The 19,343-nt window shown below is 38.3% G+C and overlaps 2 protein-coding genes across 5 annotated transcripts in view; both read left to right on the top strand.

Annotated features, from left to right (window-relative positions):
• Positions 1 to 15,669, top strand: part of klhl8 (kelch-like family member 8) — an 18,549-nt gene extending 2,880 nt beyond the window's left edge. Inside the window, exons 2-12 of one of the 4 annotated variants that reach the window (XM_061733687.1) lie at positions 4,903 to 5,122; positions 5,355 to 5,416; positions 5,895 to 6,060; positions 6,236 to 6,556; positions 7,434 to 7,620; positions 8,602 to 8,745; positions 8,828 to 8,939; positions 10,505 to 10,673; positions 10,763 to 10,922; positions 11,450 to 11,651; positions 13,778 to 15,669. In XM_061733687.1, the coding sequence (XP_061589671.1) occupies positions 4,925 to 5,122; positions 5,355 to 5,416; positions 5,895 to 6,060; positions 6,236 to 6,556; positions 7,434 to 7,620; positions 8,602 to 8,745; positions 8,828 to 8,939; positions 10,505 to 10,673; positions 10,763 to 10,922; positions 11,450 to 11,651; positions 13,778 to 13,901 (1,845 nt within the window). In that variant the 5' untranslated portion in view covers positions 4,903 to 4,924 and the 3' untranslated portion in view covers positions 13,902 to 15,669. Of the gene's footprint in view, positions 1 to 4,902; positions 5,123 to 5,354; positions 5,417 to 5,894; positions 6,061 to 6,235; positions 6,557 to 7,433; positions 7,621 to 8,601; positions 8,746 to 8,827; positions 8,940 to 10,504; positions 10,674 to 10,762; positions 10,984 to 11,423; positions 11,652 to 13,777 lie in introns of those variants that run through there. The other 3 variants (XM_061733690.1, XM_061733689.1, XM_061733688.1) reach the window with 3 other exon arrangements.
• Positions 15,670 to 18,960: 3,291 nt separating this feature from the next.
• Positions 18,961 to 19,343, top strand: part of LOC133454941 (macrophage mannose receptor 1) — a 35,211-nt gene continuing 34,828 nt past the window's right edge. Inside the window, exons 1-2 of the mRNA XM_061733685.1 lie at positions 18,961 to 19,101; positions 19,192 to 19,304. Coding sequence (XP_061589669.1) covers positions 19,075 to 19,101; positions 19,192 to 19,304 — 140 coding nt within the window. The 5' untranslated portion in view covers positions 18,961 to 19,074. The remainder of the gene's footprint in view (positions 19,102 to 19,191; positions 19,305 to 19,343) is intronic.

The following is a 19,343-nucleotide window of genomic DNA, read 5'->3' as shown; positions in this document are numbered from 1 at the left end:
TTATAGAGGAAGACTCATCCTGACGATCAGTGAAGTTAACTAGGGGCAGAAGAGCTCGTTAAAGAACCAAGTCTTCAACCTGCTCTTCAACTGAAAGGGTTGTACATCGATACTCATTCCTGCTATGAGCCAAAGTGTTTCAGCCGCTGCGTGCCGGTCCCAATCCTGGACAAATGGGGAAGGTTGTACAAGGCATAGAGCGTAAAAACCTATGCAAAATAAAATATGCAGAATATGATGACCTGCTGTGTTGACCCCTACAAAGGGAAAAGTCAAAAGGAGAGTTAAAAAAAACAAAAAAACTGGTGCTACTTACACTTAAAATAATAAATACTGAATACTAAAAATAATAATAATAAATTATATTTATAATGCACTTTACATTACTGCGAATCTCAAAGTGCTACAGTTTGATAATTAAAAAGGAAACAAATAAAATCAAGATAAGAGATAAAAGGATAAAAAGTCAAGACATGTAAAAAGAGAATAAAACAATTGAAAACAGCAACTAGGAAATAAAACAGCAGCATTGTTTAGTGATAAAATGCTTTGCTAAAAAAGGTTTTTAGTCCTCTTTTAAAATTGTCCGTGGTTTGTGGTGCCCTTAGGTTGTCAGGGAGGGCATTCCAGAGGCGTGGGCAGCGACGCTAAAGGCCCTGTGTCACCCATGGGTGCAGAGTCTGGTCCTGGGAACATGGAGGCGGGTAGTGTGAGAAGAGCGGAGGGAGCGTGTAGTGGGTTGTGGGAGGAGGAGTAGTTCTTTGAGGTAGGGGGAGCATTTCCATGGACACTCTGGTGAGTGAGGAGGGAGACCTTATATTCAATCCTGGTGGAGACAGGAAGCCGGTGGAGTGATTGAAGAGTGGCGGTGATCTGGTCGTGTTTCACTCTCATCAGGATCCTAGCTGCAGAGTTCTGGATGTACTTGAGCCTCTGGAGCAGGGGTCACCAATCCTGGTCCTCGAGGGCCGGTGTCCTGCATGTTTTAGATGTTTCCCTGCTTTAACACACCTGGTTCTAATTAATCATCGTCACCAGCTTGTCATCCAGGGCTGCACAATTCTGTTAATGACACAGTCACTTGTATCATGGTGCAATAAAGCAGGGAAACGTCTAAAACATGCAGGACTGGTGACCCCTGCTCTGGAGTCTCTTGCTGGGGATCCCGATTAGGGCTGGGGATCGATTCAAATGTCAAGAATCGATTCGATTCCGATTCTTTAGATTCAGAATCGATTATCAAGATTTGATTCGATTCAATTCCGATATTGATTTGGGTTAGTGTTATTAAAACTGTTTTTTGAGCTGTTGCATGAATTATATGACTGTAGTTATGCAAAATATTACTACTAGTATTATATTGAGATTAAACAGCAAGTATTGGCAGCTAATGATGCTGTAAGGACCAATCAGCTCCTGGAATGCTGATAAAACTGCTTTCAGAATCATCGTGGGTCAGAATTACCAAACAGATCCAGGGCAGCAAACAGAGACGGATGAAATCGGTTTTATTTTTTCCCACATTCCGTTTTTATTTGTTCCATTTTCGGTCTATTTTGGTTTTTAATTTTTGAGCATTTGGTTTTTAGCATTTTTTGCAAATGTAACCCCAAGACAGTATATAAAGTAATGAAATATAGACAATTTATGCAATTATAACCTAACACTTTAATGTTTTCATACCTTTAAACATATTTAAAGGCAAAAACATGGCACCAGTTATTCTCGTGTCCAACAAAACATTCCTTTTTTGGGGATAAACAAAAAAATAACCAAAAATTGTAATGTAATGATGAAAAAAAAAATATAAATAAATTAAAAAAAAATCGATCTTTAGACATATGAATCGATTTTTAGGAATTTATATGAGAATCGATTTAGAAATTGGGAAATCGATTTTTTTCAACACAGGCCTAATCCCGATGGGAAGTGCGTTACAGTAGCCCAGTCTGGAGGAGACAAAGACGTGGACCAGCTTTTCAGCATCTGGGAGGGTGAGGGTGGGACCGAGTTTGGCGATGTTGCAAAGGTGGTAGAAGGAGATCTTGCAGAGGTGATTAATGTGGCAATCAAAGGAGAGTTGGGGGTCCATTTTGACACCAAGGTTGGTGACAGACGAAGAGAGGGGAATGTTGTTGCCAGAGAAGGTGATGCTGGGTCTGGTGAGGGGTGCCGACCATGATGAATACTGTTACTCACCCCGTCTTTTTATCATTTTAACACCCTCAGCTGCTGTAGTTTTGAAATCCATATATTTCCCCTTCTTGCTTGATGTTAATCCAAAACTTGGTTGTTGTATTTTTTCTTGTTTTATTATACACTTGAGTATTTTCATTGAATGACAGGTTTGGACCGCGGTCGTGCACGTTTAGCGCCTGGATGCTTATAACATTGTTTCATAAGTACAAAACCTTTCCTAAAAAAATCTGGATGCAGACAGTTTATACCGTCTATATTTATTTTTCAAAAAATACACAAAACAAATTTTAGTTTACAATTTCGACAGTTTGTTTTGTTTTTGTTTTTAAGGCTTTAAACAATGGCGACAAATCATTAGATTAAAGTGTCCCAGCTTGTTTGGCAGAAGGGTTTGCACATTTTCACAATACTTTAAAGTACCTTGATAGCAGAGTTGCCGTTTTGTCCTCTGGAGCAAGAAAATAATTTCAAATGGCAACAGTATTGCAGTACAGAGCAACAGGCCGGGACTCGAACCTACGCTGCCTGCACGAGGACTACAGCCTCTACAAATGGCGCCCGTTCAACCCTTTGAGCTATCCACGGTCCTGTTATACAGCTTTTAAATAATTTACTTTTTCAACCCACTTATTCCTTATGAATAATATAACCTCATCTGAGGATGTTGTTCAGGCTGACTGATTTAGCTGAATGTCAACATGTGCTAACAACGTGTTTAAAAAGTGCTTTTATTTACTCCAATGACACACAGACAGAATAATATTCCTATAATTACATTGTAGTTAATTTAAACAAAGCCTAATCAGTATTCCCAGTTAGCCTAAACAACATGTCTTTGGGAGGAGAAGTTGCCCTGTATTATTAAAGTTGGAACAAAAAAAAGTCTTTAATCATTAAAACATATGATGAGACTTGATGTTTTCTATCCGAATAGCTGAGCGGACTAACGATGAGAGACGATACACTGCGTCTATTCAGTGTCGGAGAAGGCTTTAAAATACCAGACAGTACTTCATCTGTACGGTGCTTCGCTTCTGTCTGCTCTCAGTCTCAACTGCTCTCAGCATCAACCGAAGGGATTTTTCTTTAGGTGCAGCAGTAAGTTGGATTTTTTTAATATATATATATATATATATATATATGTATATAATATTATACATATATATTATATATATATATATATATATAAAATATTATATATATATATAATATATATATTTGTCTCCAGTTGTTGCAGAAAGGGGCTAAAGGGAGATGATACAAAATTGGAAGGACTACTGGGTAAATCTGCAGTTTATAGGTGGAGTCTCCCACCAAAATGTCTCATCTTTTTACTGATTCGGTGTGATTTGTGCTTATTTGTGGATGCTTCGTGGTATTTATTCTTGAATGAGTCATCCATCTAAACACTTTTTTACACCAGTTAAATCCTTTGAATGAGTCAGTGGAGTTAAAAAATGAATAAATCCGTTTCTGAATATATATTGTAGGCAGTATCAGGGCTCTGTTATTATTATTGATAAGAATTTCCTTTTTTTCAAACCAGGAAAAAAAAGTGCTGCATTGCCCAATTTAGATGAAAACAAAACATTTGGCAAGGTTATTTATACATTGCGGTTTTCTAAGCATTCTTTGTTTAAAAGGGTTTACAATGTATACAAAGATTTAATTGATTAGAAGATGTACAATTCTTGTTCTTGAAAAACTATAATAAATTAAAAAATAAGATAAGTCCCAGAATAATATGTTTCTACCAACTGATTTCAGACTTGGTTCTGAAATATTGTATCTGATAGCTTTTCTTTTGTGACTCAGTTGGTCTTGTCCGACTGCTCGTGGCTCCTGTTAGACTTCAGTAGCATAAACAACACACATTTAGACTGATAAAAGATTTTAACATCTAATGTTTTTTATGATGATATTTTCTCTTTTGTGACTTTTTCTTTAACACTACTAATAACAATGGTGTAATGTAGTGATGCACCGAAATGAAAATTTGTGGCCGAAACCGAAAATAATAATAAACACTTGGCCGAATACCGAACAATATCGAACATGGTTTTTCGCAGTTTTTCATTTATTTTGCCAATTTTTTCACCATTGCATAAATCAAATAAATTTGATTTAGGCATGCTTTTCAAAGAAAAAAATCTTGTACAAAATTACAAGGTAGAAAATATTTATTGAACATAAAAAAATTAAAATGTTTTAATTTCCCAGCATTATGTTGTTTTGGTTCCACCTCCTGGTGAATGTTGGGTAAAATTCTTATGGGGTTGGTTTTTGGTTGGCCAACGATTTATGTAGTGTGCAACGTTACGGGACGGAGCGGCCCCTCTATTTCCTTATTTTACAACGCCGTTATTAATTGTTCGTTTTTTTTCCCCACTTATTCCGCCGAACACCGAAAGTGTTTTTTTGCCATTTTCGGCCGAACAATTTCGGTTACCGAACAATCGGTTCATCACTAGTGTAATGCTTTTATCTTCTTATATTACTAAAATGAGATTTAGGCAACATTTTCAGCTTATTGTAAGTGTGGTTGAATCATGGTTGTCTATTCTCTTAAGCCTCTCCTCAGAAATGTATCATACCATCTTTCCTTAACATCATGAAATCTTCAAATGAGATCAAGGAAACTGTTACTGTACCTGAAAACCGAGTGCTCAGATTCCTACTCTGTCTCTCTCCCCTGGCTTGTAGGTGTTGTTTTCTGTAGCCCACCATGGCACCAGGGGATGTGGTGCCAGATCATGCCAAGCAGCAGAAGTCCAAGGAGAAGCGACCGGGAGGCAAAACATCAAAAGCAGAATGTGAGCCTGATGGCTCTTTTATCTTTGAGGCTCATGAAGCTTGGAAGGACTTTCATAACTCACTCAGGCATTTCTACGAAGTCGGGGAGCTCTGTGATGTCACTCTGAAGGTAGAGCTCTCTCTCCTCTGAGCTTTGATTATTTTAATTTCTTTCAGCACCGTTTGGTTTATTGTGATTTAGTAAACAATCATTTACAGATGAGCCTACTCTTAATTTCTTTTGAGATATTTTTTTGTCTTTAAATATTTACCGAAGCACAGGTCTGGACTTGCAAATTATTATATGAATGCTTCCCTTCTTCATGTTTTCTGTATTTCTCTTTTTTTTTTTTCTTTCGCAGGTTGGCAGTAGGTTGATACCATGTCACAAGCTAGTGTTGGCTTGTGTTATCCCTTACTTCAGGTGTGTTAAATTTAAATCGTCATAGCTATTTTATCTCTACATTTACGTTTATCTGTCTTAACAAAAAAATATTTTTTTATTAGTCTGTGATCAGTTTTGTTGATGTCATGGTTGATACTCCTAATGATGTTATGAACAAATGATTTATACTACAACTTTTCTAATTAAGGCATGGTTGAATTTAACACATTATGAACTTATCTGATGTGTTTTCCTTCCAGTTTCCTCTTTTTTCCACATCTCGAGTGCCCTGATGGGTCTTGGTGTTAATTTGTGTCAGCCATATGTTGCACAGCGACTATCCTGTTACATACATTACTGCACCGTCCTGTGACAACACACACTTTAAAAGATTATTGTTAATCATACTAGAGGGGCTTCCCTAGGAGATGCATTCAAAAAGACGACCTTAGTGCCAGATTAGGGGTTTCTGCCTTCTCCTTAAAAGTGGTGGTAATGTTTTTTTTTTCTTCCTCAGGGCAATGTTCCTGTCAGAGATGTCAGAGGCCAAACAAGAGCTGATTGAGATTAAGGACTTTGATGGTGATGCCATCCAGGATCTTGTCCATTTTTCTTACACCTCCAAACTCACCTTAACCGTGGACAATGTCCAGCCGTTGCTTTATGCTGCCTGCATCCTTCAGGTAAAGACATGCAAACAGAATCTCTCCTTAAGCCTTCAGTGGTCTGACGTGTTCTACATTTATACATAAAAATAAAATTTTGCTTAATTGAACAGTTCAAAAAATAATGACAAGTTTGTTTCCAGAACTGCACTGTACCCTGTATAAAAGGCCTTTATTGCATGGTTCTTGTTAGGTGGAGCTGGTGGCACGAGCTTGCTGCGAGTACATGAAGGCCCACTTTCACCCCACCAACTGCCTGGCAGTTCGAACCTTTGCTGAGAGTCACAACCGTGTGGACCTGATGGACATGGCCGACCGCTATGCCTGCGAGCATTTCACTGAGGTTGTGGATTGTGAGGACTTCACATGCGTGTCGCCCCAACACTTGCGCACATTGTTGTCGTCCTGTGACCTCAATATCCACTCAGAGACACAGGTGTACAATGCAGCAGTGAAGTGGCTGAAGGCAAACCCTCAGCACCATGAGGCCTGGCTGGACCAGATCATGTCTCAGGTCAGAGAACACGTGCAGTTTTTGTGAAGCATTTTTTACTCTTAAACTTAATTGACTGTGTATCTGCATGTGAAATTATTTTTGCAAATGGGTCAATGACGTAACGCCTATATTTTCCGAATAAAATGATTTTTTTTCAAATCAAAAAAGGTTTAAATGGATAAAAAAATACTATATATATATATATATATATATATATATATATATATATATATATATATATATATGACCTACTGTACCTGTCCCACATATGGACTCACTTGAATTTTACAAAAAATATTTATTTATTTGGGATTTTGTTGTTGTTTTAAGCGTCAAAATGTCATGTGGTGCGACCGTCCGACCATGACTCTTGTTTTGAAAACTTTTTTGAAATCACTCTAAATGTATTTAAATCAATCTTCTGCCCTATCTGGCATGATTTCCAAAATGTCTTGTAGTGTATAAGATTTATACACATTTATATTTATAATTCCATCATAATATACAAACAAAGTTTGACTGAAGTTTGACTCCATTTTATGAAATAGCATGTGACGCGACCATTAAAATAACCATTTTTGTATAACACTGAAAACTTGTAAAAAAAAAAAAGATGTCAAGATGTTAAGGAAATTAATTTATTTTAATATGAATCATGGTTGCACCACATGACTTTTTTTTAAGGCTAGTGCCAATTCATCTTGACAAAAATCACTTAATTTAAAAGTTTTATATGAATTTATGTGTACACAACATTCTTAATGTTTGAACTACTGCAATAGATATTCTTTTTTTTATTATTTTAAAATTGACCTGTTGAAAATCCTTATTCGTGCTTGACCCAACATTTTTTTTATAGTTTTATGTAATCATTTTTACAAATGTCTGCCTGTAGGTGCGCCTGCCTCTTCTCCCGGTAGAGTTTCTGACTGGAACGGTGGCGAAAGATGAGATGATCAATGGAAACTTGAGCTGTCGTGACCTGATGGATGAAGCCAGGAACTACTACCTGCACCTCAGCAACAAAGTGGTGCCGGACTTTGAATACTCTGTCCGGACCATCCCTCGGAAACATACTGCAGGTACTGTTTCTGTGATCGTGTTTTGTTTTAATTGTGTAAAAGCTTTTATGACAGGAAAATTCAGGACGTTTTCTCCAAATGAATAGGAAAAAAAAAAATACAGCATCTTACCTAAAAAGGATTTTTCTTGCTGTTTTGTATGTGTTTTGCTGAGTCAGTCATACCGAAGGTGATAGGCCTGCTGTATGTATGTGCAACATAGACATAAGTAAGATAAAAAAGATAAAGATAAACAAAGACTTCATTGTCATTGCATGTCGGACATAAAATGAAATTTGGAACGCTTCTCCATATTGTGCCACAATAAATAAAATGCCAGAAATAAAATAATTTAAAGATAGAAATAAAAGCAAGGCAGAGTAGAATGACATTTACAGTGTCACATAATATTTATTACTTTAATATATAAGTCATGAGTTATGCATTGTGCTCTGGCACTGCTCAAATAGTTATACATTTCAGGCAAGTATGAGGATTTAAACATATCCAACGAGTTATGCAAAGATTTTTTTGGTATTTCTTTTTAAATCTAAGCAGATTCATTCATTCATTCATTCATTCATTCATTCATTCATTCATTCATTCATTCATTCATTCATTCATTCATTCATTCATTCATTCATTCTTTCATTCTGTCAACAGTTTTTTTGCTTCAGCTCTGCATTTTGTGATTGGTACTTGGCATCAATATTCAATACAAATGAGCGTAGACTTTCAAGAGTAGAAAAAACAAACCTGGTGTCACTTCTTCTTCAATCTTCATGAGGGGCCCTTTGACGGGCATTTAACGTTTACAAGAAATCTTACACTCACACTCCGGTAACAAGTCCGAACAGCAGAACAAAGTCACTTTAGGTATTTTTATGTTGCCATTTGTAGCTTGAGTGCTTTTAAAAAGTTTATAATGTGTGTGTGTATTTTTACAGGTGATAAAGTATGTTTTGTTTTTCATCTTTTTGCTGAATGTTACCTCTCCCACAGGGGTTCTGTTCTGCGTGGGTGGTCGGGGAGGTTCTGGTGATCCATTTCGCAGCATCGAATGCTACTCCATCACTAAAAACAGCTGGTTCTTTGGTCCTGAAATGAACAGCAGACGTCGTCATGTGGGCGTAATATCTGTGGGAGGTAAGTGCGGGGTTGGTAAGAGGAATTTAACCTACTTTGCATGTACTTGATGATTTTTCTTTTTTTGTTACCATCATTATAGGTAAAGTTTATGCTGTTGGGGGCCATGATGGTAACGAACACTTAGGCAACATGGAGATGTTTGACCCCCTCACCAACAAGTGGATGATGAAAGCCTCTATGAACACCAAAAGGTATAAAGACAAATTGTAGTGAAACACTTTTTACTCGGACTCCTCTGGTCTGTTATGGCACTTTTCCACTAGAACCTACTTGGCTCTATTCAACTCAGCTCGGCTCTATTCAACTCGGCCAAGTTTCTTTTCCATAACAATTCTGGAGCAGAAGTAGGAGGGTTGGAGCGAAGCTGCTGTGACGTATTTGATTGTGTGATCTAAACGGAGAAGACAACAACACTGAAGATGTAGAACCTGGAGGAGATTATATATGTGCTTCTGGGTCTGTGGCTTGTGTTTGATATCAAGTTAAAAATGAGAGTGAGAGAAACTTCAAGCGGCTACGCTTTTTAATTTTTTTAGTTAATCTCGGCGCTGCTGAAAAGTCCATTGGGAGCCACGAGCAGCTATGAAGTGACAGAGCTCCTGGTAGATCTTGTTGTTCCTTATCTTCTAGATCCCTTTTTTTTGGCTCCTCAGCCACCAGGTTTATGAACATCTGCACCTCAGAGTTGGATCACCAAACAGACGTTTGTGCTGCCCTTGTCTGTCGAATAAAATGAACAAGAAGCCGCAGTCAGAGTCGCTCTTTTGCTGATGCCACATCCTGACTCAGTCGTCTGACTCCAACCCCCCGACCAATCGGTGGCCTGTAGTGTGATGACGTCAGATACAGCCGACTCAGCCGCTTAGAACCTCACCAGAGTAGTTACAGAAAAGTATCTACTTGGCACGTTAGACCCCTGGTGGAAAAGTGCCAAACCGAGTTGAGTCGGGCTGAGTAGGTACTAGTGGAAAAGTGCCATTTGTTTCTCTGTTTCATCTAAGTTGAGGGTCAGATTTACACTTCAGCATGCATGGTCTTGTAGTGATGGGTTTTTCATGTATTCTATCTCTTAAAATGTTGTGTAAGTAGTAGGGATGGGCGGTATGGACTAAAAAATGTATCACGATAATTTCTGGCATTTATCCCGATAACGATAAAAATGACGATTTAAAAAAAAAAAATACCAATTCAACTCCATCTTTTCAACTATAAATCTATCTCGCTCTCAGATCCGCCATGTTTGTTACACAAAAACGTCATCAACGGGAATTTACCTTCCTTCCTTCCTTCCTTCCTTCCTTCCTTCCTTCCTTCCTTTCTTTCAGGCTCATTTCTTTCCTCCTGCTCTCCTTCCTTCCTCCTTTCCTTGTTTTCTTCCTTCCTTCCTTCCTTCCTTCCTTCCTTCCTTCCTTCCTTCCTTCCTTCCTTCCTTCCTTCCTTCCTTCTTTCCTCCTGCTCTCCTTCCTTCCTCCTTTCCTTGTTTCCTTCCTTCCTTCCTTCCTTCCTTCCTTCCTTCCTTCCTTCCTTCCTTCCTTCCTTCCTTCCTTCCTTCCTTCCTTCATGTACGTTGTACGTGGATTTAACACAGAACCATAAATCCGACTTTACACAAAAACGTCATCAACGGGAATTTATTGTTTTTACCGCGAGATGACAAATTCTTACCGTGGGGAATTTTTTTTGACGGTTTATCGTGAACGGTAAAATATCGCCCATTCCTAGTAAGTAGTGCTTTGAGCAGTGATGTGTTTTTCAGGAGGGGTATAGCCCTGGCTGCGCTAGGTGGTCCTATATATGCAATCGGAGGTCTGGATGATAACTCCTGCTTCAATGACGTGGAGCGTTACGACATCGAAAGCGACTGCTGGAGTGCTGTGGCTCCCATGAACACACCCAGAGGAGGGGTTGGATCTGTGGCACTGGGGGTAAAAATGATAAAAGACAACTCAATAATTTATGTCTGATACTTGTGGGTTTTTCTGGACTTCAATCACTTGTTTTTGCACTTTGTCAGAGTTATGTGTACGCAGTGGGAGGAAACGACGGGGTGGCATCTCTGTCCAGCGTTGAAAGGTTTAATCCTCACCTCAACAAGTGGGCGGAGGTCAGCGAGATGGGCCAGCGGCGGGCTGGAAACGGAGTCAGCAAACTGAACGGCTGCCTCTATGTAGTCGGTGAGAGGAAAGTGGTGACTCAGACATTCATGGCTTTGCGTTTGATCCGTCAGAGGGTCAGGTAATGTTTGTCAGAACCATAAACAGCAGCTTTTAGATGGTTGCTTTTTAATACACCCACATCATGTGCTTTACGTTCACACCCTCCAGTTTTATACAAAAAGGCATGAATGGAGACAAAAGTTCATGTTTTGTAAACCTATTTGGTAACCGATTAACAATTAACACGGTGTAAGGAAGAGGTTTTTATTACAATGCCCGAGTTATTCCAGTATTTGTTTTCTGCTGGATCGTGGTGTGTAGTAAATTGTTAGCACAATAATTTTTCTGCATTTGCTTAACTAACAAAAATCTGCTTAGGTTGGTACAACTTGCTGTTTTAAACTCAGTAATTTCACACATTTTGGCTTGTTGTATGAACTCGTCATTGTCTTTGACAAAAGCACAAAAAGAAATCCTTCAAAAATTAATTACGTGAGTTTTTTTCCCCCCTTTTTTTAGAAATTGTTTCTAATTCATTTCTAAAGGTGGCTTTGACGACAACTCCCCCTTGAGCTCCGTCGAGCGCTTTGACCCGCGAATGCACCGCTGGGAGTATGTGTCCGAGCTCACCACCCCCCGCGGCGGCGTTGGTGTTGCTACTGTCATGGGAAGAGTGTTTGCAGTTGGAGGACACAATGGGAACATTTACCTGAACACCGTGGAGGCTTTTGAGCCCAGAATGAACAGGTGAGAGAGGGGGAGGACTGTGCACTTCTTTTAGATTTCTACCTTTTTTTTTTTTTTTTTTAATATATATATACAAGACAGGTGCCCAAAACAAAACGCGTACAGGACAAGATTGGACACGAGAAAACAAACAAAACAGTACAAAACAAAAAAATCTATGTTTTTGTTCAGATTTCGTGTGCGTGCGTGCGTGCACGTGTGTGGTGTGTATGAGTATGATGGTTTTCTACAATGATGGTTATTTTAGGAGAGAGACAGCAGCCCAAAAAATTAATAAAGCTAAGTAAATAAATAGGCGGAACCGGTCCTGACAGCAGAGCCAGGGCGGAGTAAAATACATTCATTTGTTTGTGCATTTTCCTTGTTTTTTGTTCCTTTTCCCTTTTTAATTTGGTAGGTTTCCTGCCAGTCAAGAGCCCGAACAGACTCCCCCCATTAGATTTCTACCTCAAATCACAACATTAAAAAACCAAGCTTACAGCAGTAGCTGTGTTAACCATGCAGAATTATTCAAAATTTTAAAGGCACAATGATGGAACCAAACGTCTTGTGGGTCTGCGAGGCGTCGGTACCATTTAAGAACTTTGTATGAACTGGGAACTCTGCTTTGGAAAAGTTTTATAATCTTTTCCAAAGTTTCACATTTCAATTTTTGTGTCAATCAGAAAGGTGCAATAAAGTCTGAAAGAACTTTTTTTTTATTCCACTGCCAATTTTTTTTCCTTAATATGGCAACTGAACTGACTCTGAAAGTAACGTTGGTCCAACGATGACAGCATGTTCGTGTGAGCCCTTCCACAATTCATAGAGATTGGATTTAAGCACCTAAAATGTAAGAAAACAAAAAAAAACTGATAAGATAGAGTGTTTGGGAGAAATCTTATGTGATTATGAACCCGGCTATAATTACACCAGAAGGGGGCAGGACCACTGGTTGCATGGCTTTATGCTGATTGGACAATCACAACCACCTTTTGATATAATTAGTCCACTTGAGCAGTTAGAATTACCGGTACCTTGTTTGTCTGTAGGGACCAAATCCACACAACACTAAAGTGCAGTGAGCTTAAAATAGTGCATATTATGCATTTTGTAGGTTTTTGACAACACTGTTGTTTATGAACATGATCTGTCGGATTCTTCTGAATATCTGATCGTATGTGAAATCAACTCAGCAGCTCTATGTTCGTCCGTTAATGAAACTGCTGCAGTTCAGACTTGCACCAAGCTGAAAGAAATGCTATGTATAATGTTATGTATATAGTTACATATGAGCATCAAGTAGGTCATTCTGACGCATTCAGTCTCAGTCTAATTATGGGAAAGCAGTGAATTTGCAAAAAGTGTTTGTGTAGTTTTTCTCTGACAAAGTTTGAGTTTCATTGACTACGTTTACATGCAGTCAAAATTCGGGTTATTGCTAATATTCCGGTTACTGAAACATTCGGAATATTCCGTTTACATGCGTGAGCTAACAGGGTTATCCCTGTATACATGGTAATTAATCATCCAGGATATCCCGATCAAACCAGCGACGCGCGGAGAACGTCATGACGCCATTAGCGTCATTTCCACTTCCTCTTCCTGTATCCAAATCCAAAACAAATCCTGCTTCGCGCAACTTTTCGCTCACCTTCTTGTAAATCTCGCTATCCTGGTACTTTCTACCGTCTACAAATGCCAAAATGTTCATATCCTTCATTACATTTATGAAGTGATTAGTCTCCTCCTGGTCTTGTGTTTCTCCGTGTTTATAAGAACTTCCTGGACTCAAAAGACCAGGATTCCTTGTGAACAGAGCATGCGCAGAAAACAAATTCATGTTCCGTTTGATGGGGATATTCCGTTTGGCGTTTACACGACCGAATATTCGGGTTTTAAAAGGAGTAACCCAGGGGTCATATTCGGGTTTGTAAAACCGGAATATGAGCAAATTCGGGTTATTCAAAGGGGTTATCGGTGTTTACATGGCCGTGCAAATTCGGGTTATTGCCAATATTCGGGTTTTAAAAGAGTTATTGAGTGCATGTAAACGCAGTCATTGATAATCAGCTTCAAAATTGTAGGTCACATTTGAAGTATTTTAAAGTCTTTCCTCATAGTATTTATCTGTCTTTGCTGTTCAGATGGGAGCTGGTGGCCTCCGTGTCTCACTGCCGTGCCGGAGCCGGAGTCGCCGTGTGCTCGACTCACGTCAGCCATATCAGAGACGTCGGCCAGGGCTCCAGCAACGTGGTCAACTGCATGTGACGACCAACCTGCGTTTTTCTAGGTGACTGACTGCAGGGTCATCACCGGATCTGACGACTGCACAAGCACACGACACTAAGCACACAGTCAGCAGCATTATTACTGTCAGCACTGAAATGAACCTTCACGACAAAGACTGATGAACAAACTGACTGAAGAAAACCTTCAAGAATTTACAGACTTGAAATCTGAAGTTGCACAAAATCATGTTTAAGTCATGTTTCAAGACTCCTGTCGGTGTTACTTGCAATCAATGTAGTATTTTGTACTGTATTTTCTTCATCTCAACATAGTTTTGACTTTTTAAAAGGGACAATAGTAACTGAGCCTTGTATTCAAAACAAACCTCTTGGAGTGCTTTGATTGAAAACTTGGATTTGTAGCTTATAAGAAGACTGTTTTAATGGTTCTGCAGTTTTGGGGTTTTTTAATGTCCAGAGAGACGTGACAAATCAGCAATTTGAAGACTGATTCTGGATTCTTCGCCAGCTTAAGTTGTGAACACACTTTCATCTTTCTGAAACGTGGCATAATGATGCAAAGACATTTCAGAGCTTCCCTGCAATCTTAAAGGGAAAGTGAATGTAAGAGTTAAAGGGGACCTATTATGGCATCTAATACCTATTTTAAACAGGCCTTGAATGTCTTAAAAACAAGTTTTTGATTGTTTTTGCTAAATAAATTAGAAATTCAGCCTCTGAGCCATGTCTTTATCTTCCCATTCTCTAACCTCATTATCTATGTGGGATTCTGAGTGGGCGGGGCTATGATAATGAGGCTCTGTGCTGATTGGCTGCCTGAATGACTGGCTGAGGGGAGACCACTTTATATATGTTAAAGCAAGAAAAAAAAACTGTTTTTCATAATAGGTCCCCTTTAACGTTTTTGAGGTGGGTGTTACAATTTAATTAAAACATTTTTTTAACTGATCTTTAGCTGAAATCTTTCCATCGATAAGTTTGAAATCGCTTTGGAAGAAAAAAAGAATCAGCCTTCATTTAGGATATGACAAATCACACTCCAGCAAGTGCCAAACCGTATCAAAAAAATGAAACAAACTATTTGACAAATCCATTTCAGCTGCCCGTTGAATTTATACCAATTAATTTACCTCATATGTGAGTGACGAACACCAGAGGGTCATGCGGTGATGAGAGCAATATCTTGCATGTCTCTGGTTCAGCCTCGGTTTTACAAAACTGAGCAGGGATCTGGTCACACTGACGCAAGCAGACTCGCATCCAAGATCTCCGTTTAACTGGATGTACGGAAATCCTAATCAGCGGGTTTGCAGATGAGGATGAGACTCAGGTGAGGCTTGCAGACGGTTCTGTTATAATTTGTGTAAAAACGGTTGTATCTTTGATATTATTCTCGACTCTATAATCCTTTGCAGTGCACTATTTTCCTAGAATAGATGTGATGTCTGAGTATATTTTTGTCCAGAGTTTTCTTTTGTTTTAAGTTTAAGGGTGTTTATTTAACAAAACTATTTCTACCATATGAACGATAAAAACATTTGTTATCTCTGACAACAGCTGAATTTTTAGACTAAGGCTTCAGATAAGTTCTGTTTACTGTTTGTACAAGGAAAGCGTTTATTGTTGCAGAGATTGTACACCATCAATCATTTCTACATTAAACCTGAAGCTTTGTCATTTGTAAATTTTAATGCATTTTGTGTTGTTTCAGCTCCTCTTTACCGCTTCTTGTACTTTGTTTAGATGTATTGGAATAAGTTGGTACAATAAAGTGATGTGGAAACATTCATCCCTCTTTTTATCTTAAACATTTTGACTTCCAGTCATTTTATTTCATTTAATGTTTTTATTTACATATACAAAGAGCATTCCATACATTTTTCCAACTGAAGTCTTAAAGTAAAAGTAAGTCTCTCCATACAGTACATTTCTTCAATGATCCTATGGCACTGGACCAATGTCGGAGGGTCTAGTTGGAACCACTTTCTAGTTATAGCTTTCCTTCCACCTGCCAAACGAATCTTCAGCAAGTATCTGTCCTTATGTAGGACTGTTTCTGGACTCTTACTGAGAAATAGAATAACAAAAGAAAAATCTAAATCCACCCCTATTATTTTATTTATCTCCGTTATTTCCAAAATAACTGGATTTTCGGACAAGCCTAAAAGACATGAGAGCGGTGAGCCACCGTGGTTTCTTGACTTCCCGTCTTAACCGACAATAAACGGAGAGAGACTTTCCTTAACAATCACATTTGTTGTAATGTGCCACTGTGAGATGAATCTCAGTTATGAAAATGCATCATTTTCGTGTTCACATCGTCCGTCGAAGGTGAGCATGTTCTCCTCTCTGATTATTGAATTAAATTTGTTTGACATAGTTTTTTGCTTTTAATACAGACTGATGCTCACTGGCTCTCGTTTAAAATGTATAAAGGAGAGCTTGATTTGAAATATGCATTTGAGTTTTACAACATCCCATTAAACCATGTTAAAAAGTAACAGTTTGAGGCAGAAAAAAGCAGTATAAGTTTGATAGCTGACACGTGGTTGTTATAAACTGTATCTTCCTGACTTTATGCGTTTTTGTGAACTCTTGTTTTCATTATGTAATTGAAATACCACAAACAAACCTTTTTATATATTATCAGTAATCTGCAAAATTTTATATTTAGTATTGTAGAGACAAAGTTGTTTTTTTAAAGGGCTATAATTGATTACAGTATTCCTTAAAATGTAAATGTAATGAAAGGTTTTAATTAGTACATGAATTGCTTTGAATTAACCTTTTTTCTCTCTGTTTTATTAATTGTTAAATAAAGTTTAAAGGTACGCTGAAAGAAAAAGTTGACTGTATTTTGTTGCAAACTTTTGCAAAGTTTTAAGTTAAGAACCGGGTCAAAAGGTCAAGTGTTTGTCATCTCGCATTTTACTGCTTTCAGTCTTTGGACTCTGGAGGAAGCTGAAAAGAGGTGAAGAGAAGAAGAGATGCTCAGAGGTCTGAACGCTTCGCACACAAACACACCTACACGGATACACAACACTAGGCTCTGCAGGCCAGAGGAGAACGACTGGCTACTAGGATGTTCAGAAATACACTCTGAAAGGTGAACACAGAAAAGTAAAAGGAAAAAAAATGGACATAACGCTCCTAAGGCTGCTCAGCTTTGCTGCTCTTCTCGTCTGTGGTAAGACTACATCTGATTACTGCAACAATATTTTGACTTTTTTCCCTCCTCTAATTGTGTTAAATAATCACGGCGAGATCTGAGCTTGATTTAGCTTCGTAAACTTGAAGAAACTGTAATTTCAAAACAAACAAACATATTTTCATGTAGATGATGCAAAACTGATTAAATACAATTCCCACGTAATTTGGATCAGCAAGTAAATCATAAATGTTGGTCAAGAAATGTTATAATGAATTTTTTTTGTTATCTAGATATTTTATCTGAGCTAAAAGTACTGTACTTTGATTGTTTCTTTAAATGTCTTCTACCTTTATAGTCTGGAGTGATGCACTCGTCACATCTTTTTCAAAAAACAAAACCTGTTGATGACAGTTTAAGGTTTTCAGATTTTAAAATGTATTTTTTAACAGAGAGCTTTAGGAAACACCATGTACATACTGTTCTTTGCTTTATTTGTCTTTATTCTTACTATTGTTTTTAGGAGAAAATTACTTTGTTCTCTGTCTCTTAAATATAATATACACTTTTACATCTTCAACCCTTAAAAACTTTGAATATATAACCTATATAACACCTTACATGGCAGCAGTTTATTTCAGGTGAAGCGTTTATGTTGGTGAACAATATTCAGTTCAAAGCTGCCTGCAGATGTGGTCTTATAATCGCCTCATGTGCAAATCATGTGATTCCACATTATTTCTGAAGTCGTTAAAGTCAAACATTCACCGTCAGGTTTGCGCGAGGCTTTCATAGTCGATTGACACGGTCAAAGTGACCATCAGTCATGGGACATTTATGATTGATGAGCATTCAAGTCACTCATCAGCTCATCAGCTGGGCAATTTGTGTCCGTATCAGCAATGTAGAATAATCTGACTACTTTATTTTGTTTTAAACGTCCTAGTCGAAAGATAGAGTATGTTGTGGAATTGTACTTTTATAATCTGTGTAAATGGACACCAAGTCCATTTATATTGTACATTGTAATATTTCTGAACTGATCTGTAAGAGTACCAACAGGCAAGACGAGGCTGTGCCGAACTAAATTTGGATCAATTCAGTTTACTTAGAAGTTATTAATCCCAGAGGTAGCATCTTTTAGACATGATAACAGTGAAATGACATGAGTGATCCAATAATGCACCAAAATCTCTTCTCTGGAGTGACGTCCTATTCAATAAATCAGCTACTGACAGTCGAATTTCCTCTTTAAAAATATGTATTATCTCTTTCTAAGTTATGTCCCATCAAACATATATTTGGACTGGAATAAAGTGGTCATCGTAAAATCTGTAGATTATAGTTTCTTAGAGCTCTGGCCTCACCGTGAACCAGGGAAAGTGGTTGGCAGCTGCCACAAAAAAAAGGAGGATGCCGGTGTTGTGCCAAAAATTGATTGCCTGCCAGAATCTGATTTCTTCTGATTTCTGGCCGCGGGAGCGCGCACAGCAGCCCGTTGAACTATAGCGCCAAAACGTCAGATTTTCAGATTATGAAGCTCAAGAATGAGATCAAGTCATATTTAGGCAGAAACAACTTTTCATTAACTGTATTTGGCCTTCAATCAATTTTTGGAAGGTGAAAATGCCTATTTTGTGTTGTAATGGTCCTTTAAAAGAGTTCAAAGCAATCCTGTGAGCTCTAGTGTTTATATTATAAAGCTCAAGAATGAGATCAAATCATATTAAGGTAGAAACAACCTTTCATTAACTGTATTTGGCCTTCAATCATTTTTTGGCAGGTAAAAAGACCCATTTTCAGGGGAGAAATCAGATTCTGGCAGGCAATCACTTTTTGGCACAACACCGGGACTCCTGTGAGGTCTCACACGTGTATTTATGTTGCTGTATTCATTTTTTTACTGTTTTTTTATCTTCTTCCAGCCCGCGGCCAGTGTCAGCACGGCTGGAGGGAGAACGAGGACAAATGTTACTTCTTCTCCAACGATACGAAGACGTGGTTCGAGGCTAATACGTTTTGTTTGGAGCAGAACAGCAACCTGATGAGCATTCAGGACATTCATGAGAGGGTGAGGGGCCCCAGACTTGCCCAATATACCTGCAATGAAATTTGCTGCATGTCCTCTTATCATTCCTATGTGTTTGTGTGTCATTTCTAGTTGTGGGTGAGAACACAAATTGGCAGCGAGATCCACTGGATCGGCCTGAATGACCAAGTTGTGGAAAACGTCTGGGAGTGGAGTGACGGGAGTCCGTTTATACAATACCTATCGTGTGTAATCTAGATACTACAGCAATTTATAGTCAATAT

This window comes from Cololabis saira, chromosome 11 (assembly GCF_033807715.1).
Source record: "Cololabis saira isolate AMF1-May2022 chromosome 11, fColSai1.1, whole genome shotgun sequence".
Lineage (NCBI taxonomy): Eukaryota > Metazoa > Chordata > Actinopteri > Beloniformes > Belonidae > Cololabis > Cololabis saira.
Note: the sequence above shows the minus strand (reverse complement) of the source record. Positions and strands in the feature narration are given on the sequence as shown.